The 17,409-nt window shown below is 38.2% G+C and overlaps 3 protein-coding genes and 1 long non-coding RNA gene across 19 annotated transcripts in view; 1 reads left to right on the top strand and 3 right to left on the bottom strand.

Moving 5' to 3' along the window:
* The window catches only part of LOC129726060 (protein phosphatase 1 regulatory subunit 12A-like), a 125,063-nt gene extending 117,688 nt beyond the window's left edge, over positions 1 to 7,375 (bottom strand). For 6 of the 16 annotated variants that reach the window (XM_055682636.1, XM_055682645.1, XM_055682637.1 and 3 more), the window contains exons 1-2: positions 6,924 to 7,370; positions 4,477 to 5,153 (exon numbers count right to left, since the gene is read on the bottom strand). In XM_055682636.1, coding sequence (XP_055538611.1) covers positions 4,477 to 4,728 — 252 coding nt within the window. In that variant the 5' untranslated portion in view covers positions 4,729 to 5,153; positions 6,924 to 7,370. Of the gene's footprint in view, positions 1 to 4,476; positions 5,154 to 6,722; positions 6,873 to 6,923 lie in introns of those variants that run through there. The other 10 variants (XM_055682643.1, XM_055682641.1, XM_055682639.1 and 7 more) reach the window with 6 other exon arrangements.
* Positions 7,376 to 10,408: 3,033 nt separating this feature from the next.
* Positions 10,409 to 11,451, top strand: LOC129720921 (uncharacterized). Its single transcript, XR_008727312.1, has 2 exons — positions 10,409 to 10,624; positions 10,688 to 11,451. It is a non-coding gene; the product is annotated as an uncharacterized LOC129720921 (long non-coding RNA).
* Positions 10,687 to 13,574, bottom strand: LOC129720915 (differentially expressed in FDCP 8 homolog). The gene is made up of 5 exons (XM_055672821.1): positions 12,746 to 13,574; positions 12,526 to 12,690; positions 12,426 to 12,470; positions 11,891 to 12,357; positions 10,687 to 11,832 (listed from the first exon to the last, which is right to left on the bottom strand). The coding sequence occupies exons 1-5, from the start codon at positions 13,392 to 13,394 to the stop codon at positions 11,617 to 11,619; spliced, it is 1,542 nt and encodes a 513-aa protein (XP_055528796.1). The 5' UTR covers positions 13,395 to 13,574; the 3' UTR covers positions 10,687 to 11,616.
* Positions 13,575 to 13,938: 364 nt separating this feature from the next.
* LOC129720919 (E3 ubiquitin-protein ligase XIAP-like) lies at positions 13,939 to 14,694 on the bottom strand. The gene has a single exon (XM_055672827.1). It carries the CDS (start codon positions 14,655 to 14,657, stop codon positions 14,139 to 14,141), a length of 519 nt encoding a protein of 172 aa, XP_055528802.1. The 5' UTR covers positions 14,658 to 14,694; the 3' UTR covers positions 13,939 to 14,138.
* Between the last annotated feature and the right edge of the window lie 2,715 nt (positions 14,695 to 17,409).

Here is a 17,409-nt window from a genome sequence, read left to right on the forward strand (position 1 = left end):
AATACACGAAAAGTCGACTTCTTCATGAATTAGGTCAGGGGGTAACCAGCACAGGCATTCAAGAGTTAGGCTGGAACATAAAAAACTTGTCTTTTTTTTAAATAGATTATGTTACTACACTACTCTGTTACATGAATGTACAGAAAATGAACCTTATTATGTATTTGCAACCAGTGGAACCGGACTGATGGAACTTTCAGCCAAACAACAGAATGACACGTTGTATCGTGTTGCGACTTAGAAGGAAGGCCATTAAATTCTTCTCGTGTCGGATGCAAGCACAAGATGCAGCGCACTCTCAGCCACGCAACAGTTTATCATGCTGTTGCGAGTTGCATACTGCTGCTGTGCGGCTGAGGGAAGTTCTGTTTGTGCTAACTGGTGGGTAAACCAAGTTTGAAACGCTATCCACAACGACGTGATGTAAGAGGCTCCGCCTTTCTTTCATGTTATATCATTTCCCAGAATTTATTTCGAATGTGTATGAATGATGAATCTCGTTCTGCGTCGGCCAATGTTGGAGCTCTCACATACGCAACAAAATAAATTTTTGTATCGTGTTACAGCTTGGAAGGTAAACAGTCAATTTTTTTTCGTTTTGGGTAAAGCAGATAGCAAAAGGGAAACACTCTGAGCTCAACCTAACCTTTACTACAATTTTATGGCATAAATAAGGTGTATCACTTTCACGGTGACACCCTGTAATAAAATCTTTAAAAATCTGTCCACGTGGTATGTGGATGGCCCCTTATTTAATCGATGACAAAAATGAAATCGTCGGTATCGATTGTTTTCCCGATGCCAAACGTCTTAGAAATGCATAAAACGTCGAGATCTGGTGTTATGTCGAAAAAATTGACTCTCTGGGGCTTAAACATTTTTAAGATAAAGAAGTTCCAGTTTATCGAAAGTGCACTTAATTTATTAAAATTACCTGCGTATGGAAGCATTCAATTGGCATCTAATAACATCGAAAGGTTTTTGATCGTTTTCAGAGGAAAATATGAAAAAAAATGTAATCTTTGCATTTTTGCATTATTGTATTTTTAAAAAATCTGAAAAAATCAATAAAACTACAGTCCATCCAAGCACTGAAGAATGCGCTATGTCAGCGTTGGAATGCGTTTTTGCAAGTGATAAGTGAAAAGTGTAGTGTAAAAGAATGAAATTACGTTTTTTTTCAAGAGCATCTAATAAGCATCAAATTATTTAGACCATTTTACAGCCGCGTTTATTGATTGGGAATGCTGTTATTGACCATTGTTTTGCTAACATTTTTTAAGCTAGCAGGACAATATTTTTTGGTTTTTTTTTTAACATCAATCAAATTGTTATGAAAACCAGTCTTTTGAAGAGCATTTAATTGAGCATTGAATTATTTTGATCGTTATAGAACTGTTCGTAAGGTAAAAATGCTATTTTCGTATATAATTGTTCTGCTGTTTCCTTAAGCTAGTCCAAGTGGAAGTGGAATTTTTATAAATTCAGTTTCATTAAGTTTGAATGTCATTTCAAAGGGATTATTTTCCGCCGTGACAATGCTCCATCACAAACCAGTTTGTGAAGTGTTGGTGATACTAAACTAGGTAATTTTGTTTTCTTTTGCGATTTGTACGAAGATGCAACAAAGAGGCCCGATATCCACAAAATAACTGAAGACCGAGAAAAATGGTTCAGTTAACTTAAAAAGCATACATTGCATACTTCAAATCATTCTCTTAGCACGCAAAAGTTGGACTGTGCTTAACCGCATCAATATTGCGTCTTTCTAGAGCATCTTTTGTACTGTTTCGGAACCGGTACAACGAATATGTGTTGTTAATAACGCATTTAGAGCTCTAGCGAATATTCAATGTATTGGACAGCTCAAAATCAAAACACTTTTGAAGTATTACCCGGTGATGATTTTGTTACTGACTAGGTTAATGCAAATATGAACTGATCGATTCACTATCATGAATCCGGTCATTCAAAAACATCATCGAATCAATAACAATTAAAAAGACATTGGATTTGTTTAAAACATTTTGTATTTAACGACGACTCTGGTTTTATTTATATGCATTCGGTTCAACGTTACCAGCGTCAGTAAATTCTGTTACAACGAGGATCGCTGTTGGCTGTTTCAGTTGCTGACGGTGATTGGGAATGCACGAGCTTCTTGATACGCACCGACTCGCGCAAGTAACCAGCGGTTTTTGAGCGCCCCAAAACTGATCTTTTGCCCAAAACCGAAGTCTACCGAAACATGATCAGTATATATGATACATTTTCTGATTTCGATCTCTGTCAATGTATTCATTACGCAACTGTTGCGTTATCCTTTTGACACATTAGTTGTGCAAAGCCAGAGCATTTAATGTGCGTTTTGAGAGGACACATCTAAGCTTGAACTTTTGCGTGTAGAAGCATATTCGCCAAAACTTTTTGCTTGCTCAAAATTAAAATCAAATAATAAAAAATTAACCACAGTGAATTTGGTTACAAACTTAACACACTATAGTCTCCTTGGAACAACAACAAACAATTAAGCTCAATTTATGGCTAGTCATTCTTGGTATTGTTTCCAACGGTCATTTACCGACACAGACTGAATCTTACGCGAACGGGTAAAAATCCCACTATAATAAATAAGTAGGTACACAGTGTTTGCGATTGTAAAACACGCTTCGCCTGGTATGAGCCAGAAGACCGGGTTCCAATCAATTCAATTTTGCCGGCCGGCTCCCGCTGCTGCTGCTGCTTTTCTATTTTTACCGTGCCGGTGGCGTACTAATTCATGGGAAAATGAGTTTCGGCAGGCTGCATCCGTGGCTGGCGCTTGTCGCCAGTAGTTTATAGTTGAGCTCGACGGTGATTTGACTCGCAAGATTGAACGGTTTATTTGATTTTTTTTAATAACCCTCCTCAGAAGCCCGAGATGAATGAATTAGAAACATTTGCATTCTGATGATGTAAAAAATCATTTTAGAAATTAATGGTATGCCAAAATGGGTCGCTGAGCATTAAATTGTTCCTCCTACTAAGTTTGAAATGAATGAGCAGCGAAAAAGCCATGCGGGGGCAGGGAATCTACTCATAAACGTCAATCAGCGAGTTCTGAAAATAAATGCTCAAAAAAAAAATCTTATAGATTAACGACAATAATGTCGTTAAGGGGTTGGTCACTGACGGACATATTTTGTATTGGAATGCGAGTGACATTTACCTAACACTATGGTGAACATAACTTATTTGCACATATAATAACCAAGCATGTGTTAACACTCATTTACTCAAGTTTTTTTTTTAAATCGATGAAATAAACGGAACATTGGAAAACAATAATTGATGAGACATATATTTTATATTCATATGATATAAACGGAAGCAGTTCAGTAATATTATATCCAGGGAACAAAGGAGCAGGTTCTAGACACAAATGAAGCGTAACAAGTAGAAAAATAATGGGTGATGAAATATACTTTAAGTTCTTTTATGAAATAATTCTTTGCTAAATTTTTGTTGTTGCCTCGTTTAATCGATAGAGTGTCTTGGAAGACAGCAAAATAGAAAAGAGATCCATGTAATTGAAAAAGTATGTCGTTTGGGATGAAATTTGCGAAGTTGCGGTCCGAAAAGTGCTGCCCCGTGACCTTCGAAACCATGAACCAGAAAATTTCATCAAGAGGAGTGACTTCAGAGAGGTTGCTGTCGTTTTTGGAGCAGCGTAAGATTGATTGACAACCTGGCAACCAGCAGTAGTAGAAGACAAATCGAGAAAAAAGCAACAGGAGAAAATGGGATTTTGTAACCAAACAACATTTGCGAAAACAGCTAATACAGGAGAGGCTGGACCGTGTGCTGGAAAAAGTTTGATCCATATGCTTTAGTAAGAAGTTAAGATTGATACAAAAATTCTACAAGCATGAATAGGAATATCCGATTTTTATTTTTTTTCTAGTTAAAGATTATTTTTCTCGAGTTTGGGGTTTTGGTCAAAATTTAAACTAAAATTAGCCCTTCATCAGAAAGTTTTATTTCAATGTTTTAAACACACACTGTCAGAAGGCGGGTTGAATGTTCACAAAATATTTTCCGATACCGGTCTTGATACTGTCAGAAGCCGGCGTTGTGGTTATGTCTCGTTTTTTTTTTTTCATTTGATAAACCAGGGATCAGTATGTAATTTTTACGTCAAATTTAAAAGTTATTTTTTAACTACCAGATTGACAGAATTCTTTATTTTAAAAAGAAAGAAGGGCCTGAAAAGCTAATAACAAAACGAAATTTCAAGCCGGGTCATACACAAAATTATTCGAAATGTTATAAAAAATGCTAGATTATTTATCTGCAAGTTATGTGATTTATAATAATTGATTTTTATTACTGGTAATAAATGCTGCAATAAAAATAGGAACTTTTTATGCAATTGTTTGTTGTTCTTGGTACGATCGATGAAATGCATTACGGAATACACATCCAATTTTCACTCACCTGATGCAACGCGGTCAGCCCGTCAACGTTGGCCGTGTCAATATCGGCTCCGGTTTCCAGCAACCGGGACACTTCATCCTTATCACCGGCAACACATGCTGCCAGAAAGATACAGCCGGAGGAGAACTTGATCCGACGCATCGACGGACTCTTCGGAGTACCGCTCTGCTTGTTGGTTTCCGACTCCTCCCAGCGTTTCAACTGCTCGGCCCGCTTGAACAGGGCCGAGGTGTTCCGATTGTCCATGGACATTGTTTATCTCCGTCCGACAGCTGCCGCGAATGTTTCTGCTGGTTTCGAGCTGCGTTTTCTGCCCACTAGACCAATCTTGGCAAGTTTAATTTTACTCGTTCTTCGTGATTCACTAAAAACATAGATTCATGTATGATTCTTCCTTTCATCGAATGTATTATCTCTTATTGTAAAATCTTCGCTCTTCTTCTCCTATTACTGATGAAATTATGTAGTTCTTTCTTTTATTATTTTAAATTAAGTTACACTTTTCGTCGTGCGGCTGCTGATAGCACAAACACACAATCATCTGTTCTAACACCAGTGCACTTCTACACAGCTTCTGTTACTACTGTGTCTTTGATTGGAAAGAAACTTTAACTGCACATTCGTCGAGAGAACAGCCGAGATTTTTTACACATCGTCTCGCAGCGAGAAGGAACTGACTGAAATTGAAATTAATATATTTATTTATACACGCTCGAAGTTGTTTTTGTTGCTTCTTCCACCCTGCTAATGGTGAAAAGTTTAATATACGTGCGAACGAACGTAAACGGGGATCCGCCAACCGTCGATCGTTCACTGCACAGCAATAGAAAACTACACACACTCGGCGACTCTGCCTTTTTCTATCTTACTCCACATTTTCTTTCAAACGGTAGGTTAACATTCGCACACTTTCGGTTCGAGGTTCCGCGAAAGAGTAAAAAAAAATACGTCGATACCGTTTGCTTCATTTGCTTGCTTTCATTCACACAAACACAAAGTTGAAAAAATGATAATAATAGTACCAAGAAAACTCTAAAAACAAGAACTCCCACTGAATTCCCGAAGAAAATTTTCTCTCGGATTTCCTTCCCCGGTAGCACACTGTATGCATTAACGAGCAAATCTCAGGCCCTCCTCCTTCGTTGGGTTTCACAGATTAGACTGGGTAATTGAATGGATAAAATTTAAGATCATAAATAGGATAGGGGTCGATCATCAATCTTGGGTGATGTTCTTAATATTTTGAAAGCCAAATTACAGGAAAGGTGGTAAACATATCTATATGTGAAGAATAAATTTCAAACTACCAAAAAAGTACAAAAAAAAAGCATTGTATAGATTACACTCGCCGTCAAATTAAATATGACACCATTTGCAGTATTTTTTCGAAACTATTTTTACTATCAGTCAACAAAACTTTGATCAAAAAACGATATATGAAATTAAAATTCATTTTTTTTTTCAAAAATCTGTGAAAATTATGCAATACGCAACGTTTTTATTAATGGGCGTAGTGTGGAAAATTGTTTTAATTTTTATAAGAAAATTTTTGCACTAAAAATATTTAAATTCAACAAAAATCAATTTTTCTATATATTTTTAGATATATTTTCCATAGATAGTGCATGAATATTCCAAAAGCCATCTATATATTTCAAGATGTATTTTACGGGAAAGAATTTTTTTTGATAACTTATCACATATAATAACTTGAAAGTCGTCCATATATTGTGACATCTCTCACATATGAATCACGTCTACAAAAAACAATCTAAGCAACTGTAATATTGAAATCCTTTATTGCAATACACTAAGATTGCATTACAAAGATTAAAATAATGTTCGCAATATTTGGTAGGTATAATTTTGAAAAGTATCAGAAAGCTTGTTTTTTTTTTTAATGATAAAAGTGTTTGCGTAAATGGTAGGTAATTGAATTTGTTTTGGAGTACATTCCTTATTTTGCTCTGATACTTTTTGATACATAAATCATGCCAGAGGACTACCTAACATTGTGAAAATTTAGTTAGTATTAGACTCTACTAGTAGCATTGTAATGCTCGAAATATGTAGCAAATGACTCTCGATCATTTCATGACTCGTAGATCATGTAATTAATGGTAAGCTACTCCAGAAAATGTTATGAATAAAGGCGAAGGATCGTCCCTAATTTTTGTCATTTCCGCTGATAAGCTGCACGAATACATAGATATTTAGTTTTTGGATTTTTTTATCTATACGTCTACCGTTTTTGACGTTTCGCAATCCGATATTTACTGGAGTCGATTCACACAAAAACCTGCAAATCCAAAATAGAACAAAAACCAAATTTTCCATTCGTGTTCCTCCCGGAAGGTAGTATTTATCCGATCGGTGAGTTGCCTCTTCCTCGGCCAACCATCACAAACACTGTACTCGATTTTCTTCCACAGGAACAAACGGCTCACCACTTTTCTACACACTCCGCGCTGCGAAGCGCACGACTGATTGCTCTTTTTTGGCAGTATTATTTCAAACAAAAACGCAAACACCGTGAAAAGTCACTAAAATTAGTCCTACAAAATGCGAAACCCTTGTGTCCCCGAAGGCGAATGGGAAACACTCCGTCCACACCAGGCCAGCCAGGCAGACTTTCTCCTGCACACAAAATGGGTTCCGATTGCGTCGACGGAGCAGCAAAAAATGAAATTGGGGCGAAATGTAAAATCGACAGTTCTTTGTGTACCACAAAATCACGCAATCAATAAAGGTAACAACGAAATTCACTTGCTTTTCAGCTTGTCAAGGCAAAAATGGAGGCGCTATTTGCACGGAAAAATCTTAAATTCGAAGACGAATATGGCCACTCCGAGTGGTGTTGCTTGCCTGCTACCGATGACTTTCTGCTCGTCACACACAAAACGGATTTAGGCGAAGGCGATTGAAACGCGAGGAATCTCGAACTCAACTGCATAAGCAGTTGCGGATGACATGGTGTGCGTAAAACCTTCGTCGAAAAGTGGCCTTGTATGAGTGTTGAGAAAATGCGTCACGCTTGAGTGACGACCTGATGACGTAAATTGTCACTCCAAAATGTCAAATCAAAGTACCTGCCCAGCGAGTTTTACATCCTACGAATAAATCCGAAACGCGTCACATTCCATTTACAGTCACGAGCACAAATAATTAACAATGTCAATACCAGCAAAGTGCTCCATCATATTAAAGGCAGGATTTTTTAGAAATATACTTTTCAGTAATATAAAGTACACAATACTTTGCTTCGACCAAAAGTAAATACACCCTGTTTCTGAGTCATGAAAGGGCTAGCGTTTTCGACACAGCTGAGTGTAACGGTAAGCTGTTAGCTGATAGTTATATACAGATGCGGTAGAAATAGGAATATATCTGTTTATCTGTGTGATTTTGGGTTGTAACGTCAATTTTCAAAAACAAGCGAGTGATTCGCGACTGCGAAGCCTGAAGAGATTTTAAAGATTGTTTCCCAACACAGAACAGATATGCAACTTCGATCAAAACTCTGCTGCAAATCCTAGCCCACGCTTTAGCATTCGTTTTTCGCTGTTCTATCCTACATTGATTTCACAGTTCATCGTTCGAACAGTTCACTCCAATAGTTTGAACGTACCACAAAAATTTATTCTTATTTTGCTTCAATGACCAAAAAACTATATCGAATCTATCAAAATCAAGTTAAGCGGAAATTCAGTAAAAATTCACAAACAACATGAATAGAAAAGTCTAAACTAAAAATTACTCAACCATTCAAACATTCCCTAACAAATTGCCTTGGATCGAACACCCCGCGGCTGTTGAAACCATTTGAACCAATTAAGCCCTGTTTAGAGTTCCAAGCGAAGTGAAAATCTCATACAAAATGTTCATTTTTTCACGTGTGTGAAAAACACAAATTGTCCATCTATCACTTCGCTTAGAACCAAATAAAGCAAACAAATTAGATCCAGCGAAACCGAAGGTTGTGGATAGCATCTTTTTCACTTGGGCTTACTTTTTTCACGCATGCAGACACTCGTGAAAACAGAAGCAGCTTGCGAAATCTTGACTTCTCAGTGCGTTTATTTTCTGTCGCTTCACACAGGCTGGTGAAATACATGTGTGTTTCGCAAACGGGTTTTCACGACAGATTTCGCTAGAGAAAATTAACGTTTTTTCACCTGTCAAATTTTTCACTTCGCTTGGAACTGTAGACTATGCTTTAGTTGAATTACTTAAATATTTTCGTTGGAGTTGGAAACCGAAATTCTCGGCTAACGACAATAATTTTTTCCTCGTACCGCTTATTGTATCGAACATTGCGAGTTATGCATATAAGACGCTCTATGAAATTCATTTAAAAAACATGTACATAAAAACGTTGCATGTATGCGAGTGGTACTGTACGATTATCATGAAAAGGCACTCTTGCTATACCAGTACCGGAGAGAACAAAGAATTCTCTCGATGAAAGAGCGGCAAGAAGTAGCACAGTCTTTTTACTTTTTGGTTTTGTATGAGGACAAGAGAAACCGAAATAATTCTTCACCACGAGCAGGTATGAATGGTATAAGTGTAATAACATTTTACTTAAAATAAAGAGATTAGTTGGTTCTTCAGTTGCATATCTGTTTTGTGATATGTGTTCTGTGCTCTTGTCATCTGCACTGCACTATGTCATCTGCAAAGCTCACAACTTCGAAACCTTTTGCTTCTAAGCTTTTAAGAAGATCGTCCTCCACCGAAGATCATAAGTGGCGAAAGAACACTTCCTTAGGACATTCTTTCGTTGCCCTTACCGTGATAGACGAACCTCCCAATTCAGAAGTAGGAATGGTCAGGTTCGGGTCGGGTTCGGGTTTGAAAATTTTTGAAGTGTCGGGTTCGGGTCGGGTACGGGTTTAATGGAAAAAAAAATCGGATTCGGGTTTGAAAATGCCGGGTTTGGGTTTAAAAACCCGAAACCCGACTATATCAAATAAGCATATTTATAAGATAATGATTTCTAAAATTAGGGAAATGTAAAAATCAGTAACATATCAATACCATTCCAGGCTCAAAGCTCCAGGGCGACCATCTCAGAGAGAATTTTCTTTTTGCAAGCATAGTATGGATCCAGTCTACAATACTCTTGTGAAATCATTGCACTAGACATTGACGAATAAGACGCATTATCAAAAGCACCTTCAATATCCAAGAAAGAGCACAGAGCAATTTTTTAGCTGAAAGTGACTTCAATTTTCATAACCAGCGCATGAAGCGCTGTGATAGTAGATTTTCCAATTTGATAGGCAAACTGTAGTATACGCTACTCAGACCTGTTTTATTATAAGAGGGACTTATTTTTGTCAGGATGAAAGTCAGCAGGGGTACTATAGAATTCATCCAAGCTGAGTTCCAAGCTTGTGTAATAATTTAAGTACTAGTAGTTCGTAACCAGATAGCGCTACCAGTGAGGCCAGCCTCGTATACCAGCGAGATAATGCAGTTCACTTTGATAATTTAAACGAAATTTTCGATCAATGTTGTTCTTGCTTGGACGTCTGTCTGTGGTATTACCACAGAGGACATACGTTCATATTATTATCAAAGGATGTGTAAAAACTTGAAACCGTCATTTAAACGTAAACGGTAATGCTTTCGCTAAGCGGTGCTCGTGTCAAAAATATCACAATAAGACAGATGCCAGTGTATTTTGATTAAAATTTTACACACGATTTTCATTTTTTTTTCATATGAACACGAATGTCTGTTCTCTGTGGTATTACTTAATCAAACCATGAAAACGCCAGTGTCACATATATTGTTAGTATTATTATATAAACTTCCAGGCTCTGATTCTGATTGATGCAATTTAAAATAATAAAATTCTAAATTTTAAAATGATCAGAGTTTGATAAATGAAACCAGCAGTGTAAATTTATGCCAAGAAGAATTACACACGAAATAGACGTGACAATTTTGTACCGTGTACCTGTAAGTTTTTATGCACACACACATTGTTTTTTTTAGCTGAAAAGTGTAGTATACGAAGAGTGCGACACGGTGATAGTAATGAAATCAACATAGATAAATTAAACAAAACAAAATAGGTAGTCAATCAAAAATCCAAGCTGAGAACTTTATTTGGTTTTTGATTAGCTATTTCTTTTTGGTAAGAATAAAATATAATATGTAGTAGAAATAGCACTGTACGCTTATTATAATATAATTACAGAAAAAAAAACGAAACAACCAGAGAATGCAATTCGGTCGGAAATGTTTGCTGTGCAAAAACACTAAGCATCGAGATCGAGGGTGTCGGTTATTCAAATTCCCTCCCCGCGGCAGTCCAATGTGGTACCGATGGTTGGCAGCTTGCAGCCTTGAAGCGCTCGACATCGAAGAAAATTCGCGTGAACCGCCCCGTCTTTGTCAAAGGCATTTCCTGAAAAAAGACTTCCTTACACGAAGACTAACGGCCACGGCCGTTCCGTCAGTGTTTCCGTTGAATGTGCATACCAAAATTGAAGAGTCAACTGGCGAATCCTGTTCAGAGGATAGTAGATATACGACAAGCGTAACGGATGTGGATTGTGAGCACGATCAGGTTTTTGATTTGGTGAATGCACCGGAAGTCGACGATCTGATAGAATTTACTGGAAACGAGGAAAGAGAAGTGATTATAGACGAAATTCCAGCTGCTGATTTGCAAAGCAACCTTTATGAGACTGAAGAAGTGGTGGTAAGTTGTTATGTTGAAGAACATTGGCATCTTTTGGAGCATTTACGTGATGAACAAACTTAAGTTGAGCAACTTGTAAAACAACTTAACGAAAAAGATCGAGTCATAGACGATCAGTGTAAGATTATGAAACAGATGGGAGTTCGGTTTATAACCCTTGATCGAGAATAACTGTTATATATTCGAATTGTACTTTAAGTTTGTTAAGCATAGGCAATATTTATTTTCTTACCAGCACACGATATGCAACATGTAAATTTGTGCATTTAAAAAAGCTTTGGTTATGATGACTTTGCCAGACAACATCATATTAACTTTCTCGTGTCACTATAAGCAGCGGATTTGGTTCCGAAGCCATGTATTAGATGAGAACCATGCTTTGATTTGAAAAAAATTGTGCGTTTTCTAATAACAAAGAGATCTTAATTTCCGTTAGCAGCATCCAGAATGTCGTTCCGCATTCGTTGTTCCCGAACTCGGAGACGGATACACTTTTGACATTGCATATTTTTTCTCAACTGACATTGCCGATGGGTGACTGAGCTACACTGGTTACAACACACGGCACAATCGTCAAAGGGGAATATAATTTCATCATTGTTGCATATTTCACATATGTACGCTTTGCCGGAACATATCTGCAATGCAGTGGAGTTAACTAAAATTTTAAAAGTGGCGCTATTTTTCTAAAGTTACCAAGCAATTCCGTATGTGTCGCTCAAATGCACCATAGGCTGTGTGTAAAAAAATCAACAAGGTGCCGTTTTCGATCCTGACTAAATCCGCTACACTATACATATCGTCCGACTGCATCAGGTGTCGACTATTGCCGATAGTATCTCGCACTAAACGCAATTCTTCCGCAATCCGACATACCGTCAAATATCGTCTCATATGTTGCAGCTTTTGGCGAAAACGTTTCGTTGCCCCCAGCTTGGGAACCAGTGCAAACAGACGTGGATTTTTCTGCTCAAGGTTAATGACGGGCCGATGGTACATCAAACGAATCTGCTGTAGCGAGGCTCGGCTCACTTTACGGGGTTTAAAATCCCAGTTGTTCATTATTCGAGCCGGGATTACAGCCGTATCATTCCAGTGGCATACCGTGCAATAGTAAAGTCCTGAATAGTCACAAAGTCGTGGTTGAACTGAGATTAGTTTTTCTGTAAAAAATGCAGAATAGCTTTATGTGAAAAACTGTTTCTTAGGCAACAATACAAGAATCCATTACCAGCGTTAAGCTCTACTCCAAAACAACCAATTGCCTTTGAGTCATCTGTAATAATTATTACCGTAACCATTTGTCCAATAGAACTTAAGTAAATACTTACTGCAACTAAGTTGTGAACCGCATTCTGCACAGGTATATTTCTGAAACGCTAGACCAATTTCAGGACAAATGCATTCAATCGGCAGCTTACGTTCTGCGGTAATTACATGGGCGCAAATTCTTATCACGTTTCTTATACACTTGTGATGAACAGTGAATGAGCAATCTATAAGAAAGAAGAGCTATCAGTTGAATTAACTCGTGTCTAAACTAGAACCTACCACTGCATCGGTAGGACGCCTGCATTACGTTCCAAACGATACCCGAACAGTGATCGCAAAAAACCTTACACTTGGGATAGCTTTTGTGCGCTACGAAATGATGACCTAGGATTACTTTCATTCCCGTTGGCACCGCATCTGGATCGTTATCAACATCCTGCAGCTCTTTTAGTCTATGCCTTAGTTCAATGAGGTGGCGAACAAGCCAGTTGCGGTTTTCAGTTTTAGTGGTGCTGGTACGCAGTACGAGATCCTTGCACTTATCAATTGCAAATTCAATCTCCGGAATGGATGCTTCACAGCCCAGAACTAACTGCCATTCTTCCTTTATTAGAGCGAGCGGAATTGCGTGTGAACCGCAAAGTAAATCATTTTCGCCACAGAGATTTAGCGAGTTTATCGACATCGCCGTTCCCAAGGCCGCCGGCTCCTCTGCTTCTGCTTCGTAGAGACCGTTATCAGTGATGTCATCGTCATTGTCCCCACCGCCGTCGATGGATTCATTCTCGGAAACGGCATTGTTGTTGTTGTCATCGCTGTTATCAAGAGTTACCTGAACTGCACCGGTGGTTTCTTCCCTGCTGAGAAAACTGTTTACAGCGCAGGGAAAATTCCAAATCCCATCCTTTATGTTTTGCACAGTTTGCATGGTCCGTCCGAACGATAGATTCAAAGAACTCCGTTTGAATAATGATTCAAAGTGAAAGAATACCTCATACTGAAGAGATTTTTTGAAAAAAATGTTCTTCTGCTGGCACCTCCCTTATCAGCTGCGTTTTCACGTTCGCGTCGATGATAGAGAACAAAAAAATGGAAAAAGGATGATTCAACTTCGGTTACTCTTTCTCTCGTATAATCAGCTATAGAGCTATGCTCATAGTTCTCCACAGCATAGCGCATGTCTTTTCGTTGGATCAGCAGTTTGGCGGATAGGCGGTAAAATGTTATGAATGGAACTGTTTCTAAATGGCTCTCAATTTTTGATTGCAAGTGCATTTACTCCACAAATTTATACAATCGACATCGAGTGTTATTTAGAACCTGTTCATCTTACATGACGCAGCCTCGTTCGCATACACGTACTGTGGAAGAAGATCAACACGTTTCATACGAAATTTTCGATTCGACGTTACGAATGGAACATGCTCAACATCCTAAAATATTAAATTTCATTACAGAAGAAAAAATGTATAAAAATGATTCAAATTTATTTATTTTCACTAAAGTGGCCTTCGCAATGTCAGTATGTACTATTTTTTCATCATAGTAATTTATAAACTGTCACTTGTTAATACCATTACTAATATCAATATGAAAGACTCAGTTCCAGTAACTGTTCTTGAAATATTCTCCCGAGATGTAATCACTGCACAGTTGCAGAGCATTTGACGGCTTAATTCGCGGTTTTCTCTGGCGTTTCTGTAACTCTCGCTTCTGTTTCCTCGACGATCTCTTCGTTTATATCCTTGGGCACTAGTGCAAACTCCCAATTACATAAAACACATTTAGTAATTTGCTTACATGGAGTCCATATTCCAACGAAATCATCTGGCTTGAAACAGGAGTACAGTTCCTCATTGGTGTCTCCACCTTCGACAAAACGTTTGCCCTTCATATGTGTTAGATAATAGCAGCCCTCGGCCGAAGCCGCTTCCGCGTGAGCCTTCCACGCATCGTCGGTTGGTTCCCATTCGGCCAGTCGCAGTCCACAATAGAAACATTGTACAGTTGTCTTACGTCCGGTGAAGAAAAATCCAGCGTTGGCCAGGTGTTTCCGGTTGGTTTTCCAGTAAACGTCTTTGAAAGTCTCCAATCGAGTGAGGAGTTTGGCCATCTCTGGAAACGAACCATTGAACTGGAATCGGCCAGCCTCGCCATTGTCATCGAAAGTAGTGCAGTCAAAAGTAAGCATGGCAGCTGGCTGCTCTCTAGGCACAGATACTGTTGTAGGTCGATAAATACTGATAACGGACAGCTACGAAGTCGACTTTTATACAAGAAGCTTCGATTTCAGGTATTGATAGGAGTCTGTTGTTTCGATTGTATATATAAATACGCGTATAGGGATAAGAGAAATATTCCATGAGCTCTCTTCCAAGACAATCAATTTGTTCCAAGTAATACATACAACCAAAAATTGGAAATAACTGTAATAACGACTACGGATAAATTAAAAATAAGTTGTATTACCGAGATCGGTTTCCAATGTTTCCTCAATTTTTATCTGTTTCTTGCGAGAAATGTATGAGTCAAGAAACCATTGAATAGGTAAGAATAGGTACTCTCTTATTCTTGTTCACGGCCGTATCATTTGCATTTCCATTTTCGTTCGAATTAGCCAGACTCATTATTATCGCTTTACCAATTCTCCTTTGAAATCTTCTGAGAAAAAAAAACGAACCATTCTCGGTAATAAACCAAGGTTGTGTCAATTAAACTTGTTGTTGAAAAGTAACAGTTGGGTTGTATGCGAAACAACGACCGCCAGTGATTAACGTAGAACTACATATGGTTGTTTGTAATACTTCTTTCATTGTTGTATTCGAAAGCGATTAATTAAAATAGCTTTTATCCAACATTAATGAAACAACTCTCGTCCTAGTGGCCATTCACTAGTAAATTGATTGGTTTGAGCAAAAGCAGGCTTTTATATAGCCCAAAGAGTGCATTGCAGGCTAGAAAATTTTCAATAGTGCAATAGCTCGAGTAATCAATACAGTATAAGGGTAATCAAAAACGTATAAGGTGAAAAGGGGCAAGTGGAATCATGATGTCAATACTTTTTCTCGAAATTTAGCCCGAGTACTAAAAACTGTTATAAGTGCCATTTGTTTCAATCCACCCTCTCTTTATTTTATACGTTTGTTAGAGTTATCGAAAAAATAAGCTTAAATATGCTATAACTTTGTAAGGAAAAGTCCTGGAGGTGTGTAGTCGAACTAACAAAAACTAACTTTTGAGTAACTTTTATATAAAATACACTGTAACTCTATGCCCAATGAAGATAGGAACACTCTTTGTTAAGCAAAGTTTCATATTTTTGCACTTTCTAAAACTGTGCCAAATAAACCATTCCTTTATCTCTTAACACGAAAAATTCAGTACCTCTAATATATAAAAACCTACTGTAATATATGCTCGCCGTACTCTAAAATAAGTGGATTGGGGCGAATGGAACCTACAACAGTTTATAGTACTTCAGCTTAACATCATGATTCCACTTGCCCCTTTTTAACCTATACGTTCTTGAAGTTATCGAAAAAATAAGCTAAAATATGCTATAACTTTGTGAAGAAAAGTCCTGGAGATGTATGGTCTTCAGCTGAAATGTGTGTTTTGTGTGTCCTTACAATATCTCCGAGCAACACTATCGTTTAAAAAGCAACTAACAAAAGTTGAGTACAAAAAACTAAATCTTAAGTATGTTCCATATAATATACGTTATAACTTAGTACCTAATGAAGATAGGATTTTCATTTGTTCAACAAAGTTGCATTTGCATATCTTCTACAACTTTTCAGAATGAACCATTCCTTTATCTTTTAACACAAAAAGTTAGTTAGCGATTATGCGGGTCATTCATACAAACAATTGTTCCGAAGACAATATTAAGCTAGGATGATGGTGAGAAGCGGTATGGAACTAAGTTCGTGTTGCCACCAGCAACCATCCAAGCGTTGAATTGAATTTTCGCTTCAGTCCGGTAGGCATCGGACAACACTGTTCGGATTGGCTATATAACTGGCTCTTGAATTTTCTCTTTAGTCCGGTAAAATATATATATATATATATATATATATATATATATATATATATATATATATATATATATATATATATATAAATTAACTTTCGAATTTCGTTTAGCGGTAGGGCTCAAAAGTTTCGCCTTCTCGAAAAGAGTTCCCATGCCAAATTTCAGCTCCATCGTACAAGTTCCAGAAACTCGATTTTTTTGTAAAAAATTTTTTTCGAGTTAACACCAGATCTCGACATTTAACGCTTTTCTAAGACATTTGGTCACCTTACCTTACCTTACCAGTCAGCTCCAGGCCGAAGTGTCCCTTGCTGTTCGAAGAAGTCGTCTGCGGAGGCCCCGCAGGTCGTCTTCCACTTAATCGAGCAACCTTGCTCGCTGTGCGCCCCGTCGCCTTGTTCCAGTCGGGTTGTTATCAAGAACCATTTTCACCACTGCCATGTTGTCGTCCGACATCCTAACGACATGCCCAGCCCACCGTAGTCTCCCGATTTTCGCCTTTTGAACGATGAGTGGTTCTCCCAGCAGCTGATGCAACTCGTGGTTCATCCGCCTCCGCCATGATCCATCTTCCATCTGCACTCCACCACAGATGGTACGCAACACCTCTCGTTCGAAAACCCCAAGGGCGCGTTGGTCCTCCGCGAGCATAGTCCAGGTTTCGTGGTCGTGGAGGACTACCGGTCTGATAAGTGTTTTGTAGAAGGGTAACTTCGTGCGGTGGCGGATTTTATTCGAGCGGAGCGTCCTCCGGAGTCCAAAGTAGGCCCGATTTCCTGCCATAAGGCGTCGACGAATTTCTCTGCTGGTGTCGTTGTCAGCAGTCACCAGTGAGCCCAGGTACACGAACTCGTCTACCACCTCGATTTCATCACCGCTAATATAAATTCGTGGCGGGAGGTTGACA

The sequence above is a fragment of the Wyeomyia smithii genome, chromosome 2 (genome assembly GCF_029784165.1).
Source record: "Wyeomyia smithii strain HCP4-BCI-WySm-NY-G18 chromosome 2, ASM2978416v1, whole genome shotgun sequence".
Taxonomy (NCBI): Eukaryota; Metazoa; Arthropoda; class Insecta; order Diptera; family Culicidae; genus Wyeomyia; species Wyeomyia smithii.